This window comes from Piliocolobus tephrosceles, chromosome 13, assembly GCF_002776525.5.
Source record: "Piliocolobus tephrosceles isolate RC106 chromosome 13, ASM277652v3, whole genome shotgun sequence".
In the NCBI taxonomy this organism is placed as follows: Eukaryota; Metazoa; Chordata; class Mammalia; order Primates; family Cercopithecidae; genus Piliocolobus; species Piliocolobus tephrosceles.
The window spans coordinates 76,506,878-76,521,312 of NC_045446.1; the positions used below are offsets into that span (position 1 = coordinate 76,506,878).

General features: G+C 39.7%; 1 protein-coding gene across 1 annotated transcript in view; it reads left to right on the top strand.

Moving 5' to 3' along the window:
* The first annotated feature begins 5,964 nt into the window (after positions 1–5,964).
* The window catches only part of HIKESHI (heat shock protein nuclear import factor hikeshi), a 58,524-nt gene continuing 50,053 nt past the window's right edge, over positions 5,965–14,435 (top strand). The window contains exons 1-2 of the mRNA XM_023209233.2: positions 5,965–6,216; positions 9,952–10,189. Coding sequence (XP_023065001.1) covers positions 6,187–6,216; positions 9,952–10,189 — 268 coding nt within the window. The 5' untranslated portion in view covers positions 5,965–6,186. The remainder of the gene's footprint in view (positions 6,217–9,951; positions 10,190–14,435) is intronic.

Here is a 14,435-nt window from a genome sequence, read left to right on the forward strand (position 1 = left end):
CAGAACACCAATGGATTCCAACCTTCCTTTTAAAACATTTTCTCCAATCCCTGGGAGCAACTTGCAGTCTGATTTTTTGCTCTTGTGCTCAGTCACCCTGTTGTTGAGGTCTTTTCTCTATACCATGGCTCCTAACTTATTTTTGGGAGAAATATATTGAGCAGAAGTGGGCATTTTGACAACATGACTTCTTTCATATGGATGGAATCATATATGTGGTCTTTTGTGGCTTCTTTCACCTAGCACAATATTTTGAAGGTATATCCATATTGTAGCATGTATTGGTACTCTATTTTTTTATGCTGAATAATATTCCATTGTATGGATATACCACATTTTATTCATTCATTCATTCATCTGTTGGTAGAGATTGGATTTTCACCTTTTAGCTATTATGAATAATGATGCTGTAAGCCTTCATGTACAAGTTCTGGTTTGGACATGTTTTCATTTCTCCTATATCTTAGGAGTAGGTCCACAGGGTCACATGGTAGCTGTTTCCACAGCGATTGCACCATTTTACATTCCTATCAGCAGTGGATGAGGATTCCAATTCCACATCCTTACTTCCTAGTGGGTATAAAGTGGTCTATTGCAGTTTTGATTTTCATTTCCCTAATGATATCCAGCATCTTCTCCTATGCTTATAGGCCACTTATATATCTAACTTGGAGAAATGTCTACTCAGATTAGTAGAGGACTGAATAGACCCTCCCCACTCCCCTAAATTCATGACCATTTGGTACCTGCGAATGTTGCCTTTTTGGAAATACCATCTTTGCAGATGTAACCAATTTAAGTTGAACCCATACTGGAGTAGGGTGGGCCCTAAATATAATGACTGGGGTTCATACAAGAAAACTCAGAGACACAGTGAGGAATACCATGTGAAACAAGCCAGTGAGGCAGAATTTGAAATTGATCTATAGGTTAAGAAATGCCAACTGCTGGCAACACCCAGAAGCTAGGAGAGAATCATGGAATAGATTCTCCTCTGGAGCCTGCAGAGGGCACATGGCCCTCCCAACACCTACTTTGACTTCAAACTTCTAGCCTCCAGAACTATAAGAAAATAAATTTCTGCGGTTTTAAACCTCCCAGTTTGTAGTAATTTGTTACAGCAGCTCTAGGAAATTAATAAAAACCCATAGCCCATTTTTACATTGGGCTGTCTTATTTTTTTTTAAGATGGGGGTCTCACTGTATTACTCAGGCTGGCCTTGAACTCGCAGGCACAGGTGATCCTCCTGCCTCAGCCTCCTGAGTAGCTGGTACTATAGACATGCCACTGTTCCCAGCTTAGTGTTATCTTCTTATTGAGCTGTTAAGTCCTTTAAATATTCTGGATACAGTCCCTTATCAGACATATGATTTGTAAATATTTTCTCCAATTCTGTGGGTTTTTTAATGGACCTTTTGAAGCACATTGTAACTTTTGATGAAGTAGAGATTATAAATTTTGCTTTTCTTGCTCATGGTTTTGATGTCATATTTAAGAATCCTTTTCTAAATCCAAGGTCATGAAGATTTAACCCTGTTTTCTTCAAAGAATTTTATAATTTTGACTTGTATATCTATCTTTGATTCATTTTGGATTAATTGTTCTATATGTTACAAGGTAAGGGTCCAAGTTTATTTTTTTGCATGTGGCCATCTAGTTGTCCCAGCATCATTTATTGAAAAGACTATTCTTTCCCCCCATTGAATGGTATTGGTGCTCCTGTTGAAAATCAGTTGACCATAGACATACGGTTTTATTTCTGGACTCTTGAATCTAATCTATATGTCTCCCCTTGTGCCAATACCATACTGTGTTACCTTGAACTCCTGGCCTCAAGTGATCCACCGACCTTGGCCTCCCAAAGTGCTAGGATTACAGGCATGAGCCACCCTGTCCAGCCTTTTAAATACTATACTGTCTTGATGACTGTTTCTTTGTAGCAAGTTTTGAAATCAGGAAGTATGGATATTAGTTTGTTCTTTTCAAGATTGTTTTGGCTATCTGGATCCTTTGCTTAAGAGTTTTAGAATCAGCTTGTCAATTTCTACAAAGAAGTCAGCTAGGATTCTGATGGGAATTGCACTGAATCTGTAGATCAATTTGGGGAGTACAGCCTTCTAAACAATATTAAGTCTTCTGACCCATGAATATGGGACATTTTCCCATTTATTTAGATGTCCTTTAATTTCTGTGTTATTCCATTTGCATTGCTAAAAAGAAGTAACTGAGGCTGGGTAATTTATGAAGAAAAGAGGTTTATTTTGACTCAGTTCTGCAGGCTGTACCAGCATGGTGGCAATATATGTCCAGCTTCTGGTAAGGGTCTCAGGAAGCTTACAATCGTGATGGAAGCTGAAGGGGGAACAGGCATTCACATGGTGAGAGGGAGCAAGGGAGATGCCAGGCTCTTTTTTTAATATATTTTTTATTTTTTTTAAACAATCAGCTCTCAAATGAAATAATACAGTGAGAACTCACTACTGCAAGGATAGCACCAAGCCATTTGTGAGGGATCTGCCTCCATGCTCCAAACACCTCCCACTAGGCCAACCTCTAACAATGAAGTTCACATTTCAGCATGAGATTTGGAGAAGACAAATGTTCAAGCCAGATCAATTTCTTACAACAACTGTTTTGTAGTTTTCAGAGTATATACTTTATACTTCTTTTGTTAAATGAGAATTTTAAATGAAATTATGTTCTTAATTTCATTTTTGGATTGTTCACTGCAAGTGTATAGCAACACTATTTTTGTATATTGACCTATCCTTCAATCTTGCTGAAATTGTTTACTAGTTCTAATAGTTTTTTAGTGGATCCCTTAGGATTTTCTATATACAAGATCATGTTGGCCAGGCATGGTGGCTCACACCTGTAATCCTAGCACCTTGGAAGGATGAGGTGGGCAGATCATTTGAGGTCAGGAGTTTGAGACCAGCTTTGCCAACATGGTGAAACCCTATCTCTACCAAAAAATACAAAAATTAGCCAGGCGTGGTGATGCATGCCTGTAATTCCAGCTAATTGGGAGGCTGAGGCAGGAGAATCGCTTGAGGTTGCGAGGTGGAGATTGCAGTGAGCTGAGATTGCCACTGCACTCCAGCCTGGGCAATTGAGTAAGACTCTGTCTAAAAACAAAACAAAACACACAAAAAAACCCAAAAAGATTATGTCATCTGTGACTAGAGATTGTTTTACTTTTTCATTTCCAGTTTTATTTATCTTGCCTAATTGCCTTGGCTGGAATTTCCAGTACAATGTTGAGTAAAAGCAGGACCTAATCTATATATATATGATGGCCTTAATCTACAACCACTTTTTTTCAGTATATGGTTTCCTACTACCCAGGGTGCCTCTGATTCAATTTTTTTTTCCACAGAGATTCATACCAGTGGGCTTTTGCAAGATGTGGATGAGGAACAGATATAAACATCTTAATATTGATTTTAAGCAATCTGCCTGTCTTACCGTTGCCTTCTGTGGCCCCTGGTATCTCCAATTCCTGGGCTTCTCTGATATTTACCTTTCTCTGTAAGTACCTGACTTTGATCTTCCACTCCTCTGCTAAGTCATTTGCCTTTCTTTTATCTACTTTCCATTGATACCTATTGTGACTTGGAGTTACAGATATCTCCCGGTTCAGGGAAGACAGAGTTTGTGTGTCTATTTGTTGTTCTCCTTGTTTTGTAAAGAAAAATTTTTCAGAGGTGAGAAAAAATATATTTTTGCTGTCTTCAAGTCAGAATTCAATTCTAGAATTGGAAGAAATGTAATGGCCAAAATGATAAAATAAATGATCTCATCATTAGGTTAATTAATGAAGAGCTAAAACCAGGATTCAGAATCCCTGATACCCTGGCCACGATTAAATTATAATTGGTTCTTACTCCACAGAATCATATAGTTTGAGAGGGGGGAAGTACCTCTGAAGTTTTCAGCCAGTTTCCCGAATTTTCCATAAGCCTCCTCAACAATGTAAGTGGATTTCAGCATTGGTTAAAATATCAATGTGAATGGGAGCATTCACTCTATTCCATGACTATCTATTCTTATTTCAGAGAGCTCTGATTATTGGAAAGATTTTTTGCCTGAAACATTTTTTCTTCACTTCTTCACACTGTATCTAGTTCTGCCCACAGAAGTTACAAAGAACTACTATATGTACAAATAATATAGTTTTGTAGCTGGAATACTGGCTACTCTAGAGATATGATACTATACTCACTGCCTCTATGTACAATCTATAACTAAGACAGTTCACCAGCAAAATGGAGAAAAAGCTCAACTCTCACATAACAGAGATTGAGACAATTAATAAACAGCAACTGTAATTTAAAAAAAATTCTAAGCTAGCTAGTTTTCAATCCATTAAATAAGATTGCTGGGTAGGAGAAGAAATAACTATCAGGTGGGTCATAGGAAGATTAGTGAAGAAAACTGAGAGGATATGTAAGAAATAACCAAGTGAATATTACAGGGAGATAAAACAAGTTGTATAAGCACATACAAATTTAAAAGTAGGAGTTGCTCAGAGAATTCAAAAGTATGGCTAGTGCACAAGGTGGGTATGAAGAAGACATGGAAAATTAGGAAAGGCAATAATGCTAAATATTAACATTTATTGAGTAAGCTACATTCTGGCCACTACTGGGTAGTTTACATGTAAGAACCCTCGAAACAGCTTTATGAGGTAGATACTATTATTACTTCATTTTAAAGATGGGGAAAAGGAGGTATGGGAGTGTTAGGTTAACTTGCCTAAGATTATGTAACTAATAAATGGCAGAGATGGGCTCTGAACCCAGGTAGTGGGTGCCTTAATTTATGAAATGGTCTTCATAGGAATGGCCTTTTTATTCGGAAGGTTCTAGGACTTTTTAGGTAGCAAGTTGGAGACACTGGTAGATCCTTTCCTACCTCTTCATCTTTGGCTCAGCTACGTCAAAGGAGTATCAGTGATAAGATAGGTGATCAGTTTAGGGATCCACAGTAGAGGCCAGAAGACTGTTCCAAACACTGATCCCTCATATATAAACTAAGGACAGGGAAGACAGACCTGCTTTATGGCTGGTGGCCAAGCTCAGATATTTAAATTGGACAGAGACCCTTTACTATCCAAGACGAAAAGGAATTGGAGCTGTGAAAAGGAGAATAAGTATTGGTGGCAATCAGTACTTGATGCCAGGTTTTTTTTTTTTTTTTTTTTTTTTTTTGGCTATTGTTTTGTATTTCCTATGAACCTTTTCTGCAAATGCATATAGAAAAAAATAGACATTTTTACAACACAACTCCCACTAATTAAGCACAGCCAGGCACTATGCTAAGTGTTTTATACATATTAGCTCATTTAATCCTCACAGCAACCCTAGGAGATAGGTACATTATTTTTCTTTTGCAAAGGAGGGACACTGAAGCACAAAGACATCTACAACTTTTCCACAATTGTACAGCAAATGAGCGTGACAACTAAGTGAAGCTGGAAAGAACTATAAACTGTAGACAAGTACAAAACAATTGGTTAGAGATTAGTCCTTCTGAGATACTGTGTAGCAGGAAGAAACCCGGATTTGGATTAGGACTTGAATTCAGCCTCCAACATTTACTGCTGTGTAAAGATTTGAGGTTGCTCACTCCTATAAAATTTGGATTATAAAAAAAAAAAAAAAATTGGATTATAATACTTACCTCATAGGGTTTTTGTAAAGATCTAGTGACGTGATTATTGTAAAAGTGCACTATCTCTCAGATGTTACAGTAACGTTAGAAGTATCTCCTCCCAGGATTGTACATGAAAATGAGAGATCCACAGATTGTGTGGCTATAGAACACTCGGACTACCGATCCCAGTGTGCAAAGCCTCCGGGTTTACTTTCCCGGAAACCGGCGCAGTGCCCTCTGGGACTTGTAGTCTTATACTGGCGGTGGCACACCTTTCTTCCTCCGTGGGGAAACCGACTGTAAGCCCCGGAAGTACTTGTTGCCTGAGCAGCGTGCTGCTTAGGAAGAGAAGGTCAGAGGTCGCGGGGGCAAAGGCGTTCCAGCCGCCGGCCCAGTCACTATGTAGTGGAGGGGCAGACACCCTCCCACAAATTCTGGAAGGTTCTTAGTCTCGACTAGGGCAGTAGCCCCAGGACTCCTAGTCGCCGGCTTCAGGTCACTGCCGGCTGAACGGAGCTGCCGTCGCCATGTTTGGCTGCTTGGTGGCGGGGAGGCTGGTGAGGATGGGACCGGGTGGTATCTGGAAGGGGTCAGGATATCGAGGGCGAAGCCCTGCGGCGGGGAGGGTACGCAGGCGCTAGGGAGGCGGGGAAGCCCACTTAACTGTATTTTGGCTGGGTATGTGAGGATGGAGCGTGGGAAGCTGGGTGCTCTCCTATGCCCAGCTCTGTTCAGATTCTTTCGAACAGTAGTCACAGTATTAGTTGGCATTTATTAAGTGTGCATTTTGTACCAAGTACTGGGCTAAGTGCAGTGTACGCCTTTGGTCACTCAGCCTTATGTGTGGCGCTTATTTGGCACTTTGAACTTAATCCTCATAACTCGTGAGACGGTCTTTATCTTTGACATTTTGCAGTTAGGGAACTAAGTTCAATCGCCAGTATAAATGCCTCCCTTATTACCGTGAGGTAGAGGTGAATTTGGGATTGAATGTGGTTTATAGCAAACGGTTTTTCAAAGATTAAGGTGCTCAGGCAGTGTATATCTGCTGGGTCCCTTCGGAAGAACCCCAGTAAAAATATGCTTAATTTAATTGGAAGTTGGCAGAAACTTAACGTGTGAACCGTATCTGAGATAACCAGAGAAGGATGCAAGTAGTGTGTTTCCTTATTGGTCAAAATAGATAACCTACCTTGCCAAATTGTTAGAGTAAATGAGATCAGCACCTGGAATTCTTTAGGAATAATCTGGAAGGTGAATCTTGTTTGTTTCCTTAGAAACCACAGAGACATCAATTTTCAGGCCTGACTCCTTTCCCCTAGAAGTATTTTTCCTTCTTTTTTCTTCTGGCTTTTTAAAATGTTGCAGTCCCTTTGTTGAATTGTCTTTTTTTCCCATCAAGTTTTGATAATGTATTGTATTCTGTACATATACAGTTCTAAGAAGCCAGAAAGATAAATTGGAGATGACTAGCCTCATAAAGTTTGTCTCTCGAATGACTGTGAGACCCCCGTGGTGATGGTGGTAATTCATAATCCTGGTGAGATAATTCTACCCTGCTCTTAATAGGGAAAAAGGACAAACCTGGAATGATTGTGTGACTCAGACGAGTGAGTGTTATTAATTAGTGACATTAAAATTGTGTTTCTCAGAGAATTAAAAACCTATTTGGAATCCATGTATCTCTCACGTTGTCAACTAATTTGGAAGGAAATTCAGTTACAGTAATACTTGTCTCTATATATTGGGGATACTTGGTCCTTTAATTATGGGGTATTAGGACATATCAAAGTGAAGGACAAATAGACCTAGTGGCATCTCAAAACCTAACTACATTACTCTGTTATAAGAAAAATCTACTTATCTAAACTTACGAACCCAGTTTTTATTTCTTGAGATTTTTTTCTTAAAGAGATACACCTTTTCTTAATGTGAAAAATTAGAGTGTGACGATACAGATTTGCAGACTGTTCAATACCTATACAAAGTTGACACTTAAGAAATATTTATTTTGCCTGGTGGTTATTTCAAGACTCATAAATAATAGCTTCCCACGCTTTTTAGGTTATATGCATGCCAAAGACTGGTGAAATTGAATTTAATACTAATAGTGGCCATTTGGTTTATGTTCTTCCTTTGTTTTATTCTTTGTACTAAAGCTGGAGGATTTTAAATTGGGTCAGAATACTTCTGAAGAGAGAATCAGAATTTGACTTTAGGAACTCTCAGCCTTTGTATCTTGGGACTTAATTTAGGGCAGGCAGTTGATACTACTTTATAACTAATAGGTAGTTGCAATTACATAGCAGTATATTTTTCTTAAGTTTCTTTGTATCAGTAGATAGGATATTATAGAAGGAAAACTTACCTGACACACATATTTTCTCTGTAAGGCATGCCATGGCCTTCTTGCACTTAGGAAGACTAGCCAGCACTTGAACTTGGTAATTTTAAACAGCACAATCACCAACAAAAATCACAAAAATGCTTTAAATAGATTAACTGTGAAAAGGACACTTTTTCATATTGTGAGGACTGAAACAAGATGGCATGTTCTACCTCAGCTGCCAGTGTGTGAGTTCCACACTCTTTTTTTTTTTTGAGATGGAGTCTTACTCTGTCATCCAGACTGGAGTGCCATGGTATGATCTTGGCTCATTGCAACCTCCGCCTCCAGGTTCAAGCGATTCTCATGCCTCAGCCTCCCAAGTAGCTGAGACTACAGGCTTGTGCCCCTATGTTCAGCTAATATTTGTGTTTTTAGTAGAGACCGCGTTTCGACATGTTGGCCAGGCTGATCTGGAACTCCTGACCTTAGGTGATCCACCTGCCTTGGCCTCCCAAAGTGCTGGGATTACAGGCGTGAGCCACTGCGCCAGGCCTACAACTCACATTTTTTGCAACTGTTCATGAGTGTGTCCATGAATGATTGCAGAAATGCAGCAAGCATTGATTCGGGATTACAAGTTTTAGTGAGTAGGCGAATTCAGATAAAGGATTTGTGAATAAGGAGGATTGCCTAATTACTTCTGGATTGCTTACCTGTTTTAATTACCTGACATTCTTTCTTTTATTTATTTTTGGGACAGGGTCCTGCTCTGTCATCCAGGCTGGAGTGCAGTGGCGGGACCTCGGCTCACTGCAGCCTTGACATCCCAGGTTCAAGTGATTATCTGTCCTTAGCCTCCCGGAGTAGCTGGGACCAAAGGCGCATGCCACTACCCCGGCTAATTTTTGTATTTTTTGTAGAGATGGGACTTTGCTGTGTTGCCCTGGCTGGTCTCCAACTCCTAAACTCAAGCCAGCTGCCTGCCTTGGCCTCCCAAAGTGCTGGGATGAGCCATCATACCTGGCCCCATTATCTTTAAACTGTAGGGTGAGAGCTTAGGTGATGCGTTTTGAATAACCTTTCATCTTTACAGCGTTCTAAAGCTACAGTTATTTTTATTTATTTATTTTTTTGAGACAGCGTTTAGTCCAGGCTGGTGTGCAATGGCGCCATCTCGGCTCACCACACCCTCCACCTCCCAGGTTCAAGTGATTCTCCTGCCTTAGCCTCCCAAGTACCTGGGATTATAGGCATGTGCCACCACAGCTGGCTAATTTTGTATTTTTAGTAGAAATGGGGTTTCTCCATGTTGGCCAGGCTGGTCTCGAACTCCTGACCTCAGGTGATCTGCCTGCCTTGGCCTCCCAAATTGCCAGGATTACAGGCGTGAGCCGGCACGCCTGGCCTCATTATTTTTTATGTAAGTAGAATCCTTTCAGGGCACCTGTGAAATAATTTAATTTTTATTTAATTTTTATTTTTTTTGACAGAGTTTCGCTCTTGTTGCCAGGCTGGAGTGCAATGTGGTCTCAGCTCACTGCAACGTCTGCCTCCCGGGTTCAAGTGATTCTCCTGCCTCAGCCTCCCAAATAGCTGGGAATACTTGTGCATGAGCCACCATACCTGGCTAATTTTTGTATTTTTAGGAGAGATGGGGTTTGCCGTGTTGGCCAAGCTGGTTTTGAACTCTTGACCTCAGGTGATCTGCCCGCCTTGGCCTCCCAAAGTGCTGGGATTACAGGTGTGAGCCACTGTGCTCGGCCCGAGTTATATTTTTAAAAGATTGCATTTAGTAGATTATGATTGTAAAACTAAGTATGTGTTTAAGACTATCAGGTTTAACATTTTATTTGGTAAAAAGACTACAATGGATTATGCTGGTAATATAACTTATAAACGATAGTGTTAAGAGTTACAGAAACTCATAGAACTATTGAACTAAGACAAGTTTCTTATTTTCTAGGTGCAAACAGCTGCACAGCAAGTGGCAGAGGATAAATTTGTTTTTGACTTACCTGATTATGAAAGTATCAACCATGTTGTGGTTTTTATGCTGGGAACAATCCCATTTCCTGAGGGAATGGGAGGATCTGTCTACTTTTCTTATCCTGATTCCAATGGAATGCCAGTATGGCAACTCCTAGGATTTGTCACGAATGGGAAGCCAAGTGCCATCTTCAAAATTTCAGGTCTTAAATCTGGTAAGAATAATATGTTAAAGTAATTTTATAATTAATCAAACCTTTTTCTTAAAAAACATAACATGGAATATGGCTTTTCCCCCTTTGGATTGTGTTTTTCTGGTTGTTAAAGTAATACAAAACATTATTTTTTAAAAAAGACAATACAGAAACATTTGAAAAACAGTGAAAGACTTCATTGGTTCCTCACTCCTTCCTTCTCCCCCTAGAGAGAACCTAAGTCTTTGTTCTTTTTGTGTAGTGTATACCTTCATAAAAATATTTTTTTTTGGCCTGGCACGGTGTCTCACGCTTGTAATCCGAGCACTTTGGGAGGCCGAGGTGGGCAGATCACGAGGTCAGGAGATCGAGACCATCCTGTCTAACAAAGTGAAACCCCGTCTCTACTAAAAAATACAAAAAAATTAGCTGGGTGTGGTGGTGGGCGCTTGTTGTCCCAGCTACTCGGGAGGCTGAGGCAGGAGAATGATGTGAAACTGCGAGGCGGAGCTTGCAGTGAGCTGAGATCGTGACACTGCTCTCCAACCTGAGTGACAGCAAGACTCTGTCACATATGTGTGTGTGTATATATACATATATATATATATATATTTTGAGCCTGTGGGCATTTTAGCAAATATTGAGAGGAATCTTCTCGTAATTTATAATATACACGTACATGTGTTAAGTGAGAAGATAAACCAGATAGACTTGTATAGCAAATAGAATGGAAGTACTTATTTTTTTCCGTTAAGATTGTTGAATTAGATTTGATCACCCCTCCAATGTTCTTCTTTTGGTTCTGTTGACATTGCAGAGCCATAATTCTTTTCATTTATTTATTTATTTATTTTTTTTATTATACGTTAAGTTCTAGGGTACATGTGCACAACGTGCAGGTTTGTTACATATGTATACATGTGCCATGTTAGTGTGCTGCACCCGTTGACTTGTCATTTACTTAGGTATATCTCCTAATGCTATCCCTCCCCCTCCCCCTACACCACGACAGGCCCCAGTGTGTGATGTTCCCATCCTAGGTCCAAGTGTTCTTGTTGTTCAATTCCCACCTGTGAGTGAGAACATGCAGTGTTTGGTTACCTGTCCTTGCAATAGTTTGCTCAGAATGATGGTTTCCACCTTCATCCATGTCCCTACAAAGGGCATGAACTCATCTTTTTTTATGGCTGCATAGTATTCCATGGTGTGTATGTGCCACATTTCCTTAATCCAGTCTATCATTGATGGACATTTGGGTTGGTTCCAAGTCTTTGCTACTGTGAATAGTGCCGCAATAAACATACATGTGCATGTGTCTTTATAGCAGCATGATTTATAATCCTTTGGGTATATACCCAGTAATGGGATTGCTGGGTCAAATGGTATTTCTAGTTCTAGATCCTTGAGGAATCGCCACACTGTCTTCCACAATGGTTCAAATAGTTTATAGTCCCACCAGCAGTGTAAAAGTGTTCCTATTTCTCCACATCCTTTCCAGCACCTATTGTTTCCTGACTTTTTCATGATCACCATTCTAACTGGTGTGAGATGGTATGTCATTGTGGTTTTGATTTGCATTTCTTTGATGGCCAGTGATGATGAGCATTTTTTCATGTGTCTGTTGGCTGCATAAATGGGATCTTCTTTTGAGAAGTGTCTGCTCATATCCTCTGCCCACTTTTTGATGGGGTTGATTTTTTCTTGTAAATTTGTTTAAGTTCATTGTAGGTTCCGGATATTAGCCCTTTGTCAGATGGGTAGATTGTAAAAATTTTCTCCCATTCTGTAGGTTGCCTGTGCACACTGATGGTAGTTTCTTTTGCTGTGCAGAAGCTCTTTGGTTTAATTAGATCCCATTTGTCAATTCTGGCTTTTGTTGCCATTGCTTTTGGTGTTTTAGACATGAAGTCCTTGCCCATGCCTGTGTCCTGAATGGTATTGTCTAGATTTTCTTCTAGGGTTTTTATGGTTTTTAGTCTAGCATTTAAGTCTTTAATCCATCTTGAATTAATTTTTGTATGAGGTGTAAGGAAGGGATCCAGTATCAGCTTTCTACATATGGCTAGCCAGTTTTACCAGCACCATTTATTAAACAGGGAATCCTTTTCCCTTTTCTTGTTTTTGTCACGTTTGTCAAAGATCAGATGGTTGTAGATGTGTGGTATTATTTCCAAGGGCTCTATTCTGTTGCATTGGTCTATATCTCTGTTTTGATACCAGTACCCTGCTGTTTTGGTTACAGTAGCCTTGTACTATAGTTTAAAGTCAGGTAGTGTGATGCCTCCAGCTTTGTTCTTTTTGCTTAGGATTGTTTTGGCAATGCGGGCTCTTTTTTGGTTCCATATGAGCTTTAAAGTAGTTTTTTCCAGTTCTGTGAAGAAAGTCATTGGTAGCTTAAAGGGGATGGCATTGAATCTATAAATTAACTTGGGCATTATGGCCATTTTCACAATATTGATTCTTCCTATCCATGATCACAGAATGTTCTTCCATTTGTTTGTGTCCTCTTTTGTTTCGTTGAGCAGTGGTTTGTAGTTCTTCTTGAAGAAGTCCTTCGCATCTCTTGTAAGTTGGATTCCTAGGTATTTTATTCTCTTTGAAGCAATTGTGAATGGGAGTTCACTCATGATTTGGCTGTTTCTCTGTTATTGGTATATAAGAATGTTTGTGATTTTTGGACATTGATTTTGTATCCTGAGACTTTGCTAAAGTTGCTTATCAGCTTAAGGAAATTTTGGGCTGAGACGATGAGGTTTTCTAAGCATACAATCATGTCACCTCCAAACAGGGACAATTTGACTTCCTCTTTTCCTAATTGAATACTCTTTATTTCTTTCTCTTGCCTGATTGCCCTGGCTAGAACTTCCAACACTATGTTGAATAGGAGTGGTGAGAGAGGGCATCCCTGTCTTGTGCCAGTTTTCAAAGGGGATGCTTCCAGTTTTTGCCCATTCAGTATGATATTGGCTGTGGGTTTGTCATAAATAGCTCTTAATATTTTGAGGTACGTCCCATCAGTACCTAATTTATTGAGAGTTTTTAGCATGAAGGGCTGTTGAATTTTGTCAGAGGCCTTTTCTGCGTCTATTGAGAAAATCATGTGGTTTTTGTCTTTGATTCTGTTTATATGATGGGTTACGTTTATTGATTTGTGTATGTTGAACCAGACTTACATCCCAGGGATGAAGCCAACTTGATCGTGGTGGATACACTTTTTGATGTGCTGTTGGATTCAGTTTGCCAGTATTTTTTTTTTTTTTTTTTTTTAATACTTTAAGTTCTAGGGTACATGTGCATAACGTGCAGGTTTGTTACATATGTATACATGTGCCATGTTGGTGTGCTGCACCCATCAAGTCGTCAGCACCCATCAATTCATCATTTATATCAGGTATAACTCCCCAATGCAGTCTCTCCCCCCCGCCCCCTCCATGATAGGCCCCATTGTGTGATGTTCCCCTTCCCGAGTCCAAGTGAGCTCATTGTTCAGTTCCCACCTATGAGTGAGAACATGCGGTGTTTGGTTTTCTCTTCTTGTGATAGTTTGCTAAGAATGATGGTTTCCAGCTGCATGCATGTCCCTACAAAGGATGCAAACTCATCGTTTTTTATGGCTGCATAGTATTCCATGGTGTATATGTGCCACATTTTCTTAATCCAGTCTGTCACTGATGGACATTTGGGTTGATTCCAAGTCTTTGCTATTGTGAATAGTGCTGCAGTAAACATACGTGTGCATGTGTCTTTGTAGTAGCATAATTTATAATCCTTTGGGTATATACCCAGTAGTGGGATGGCTGGGTCATATGGTACATCTAGTTCTAGATCCTTGAGGAATTGCCATACTGTTTTCCATAATGGTTGAACTAGTTTACAATCCCACCAACAGTGTAAAAGTGTTCCTATTTCTCCACATCCTCTCCAACACCTGTTGTTTCCTGATTTTTTAATGATTGCCATTCTAACTGGTGTGAGATGGTATCTCATTGTGGTTTTGATTTGCATTTCTCTGATGGCGAGTGATGATGAGCATTTTTTCATGTGTCTGTTGGCTGCATGAATGTCTTCTTTGGAGAAATGTCTGTTCATATCCTTTCCCCACTTTTTGGTGGGGTTGTTTGTTTTTTTCTTGTATATTTGTTTGAGTTCTTTGTAGATTCTGGAAATTAGCCCTTTGTCAGATGAGTAGATTGCAAAAATTTTCTCCCATTCTGTAGGTTGCCTGTTCACTCTGATGGTAGTTTCTTTTGCTGTGCAGAAGCTCTTT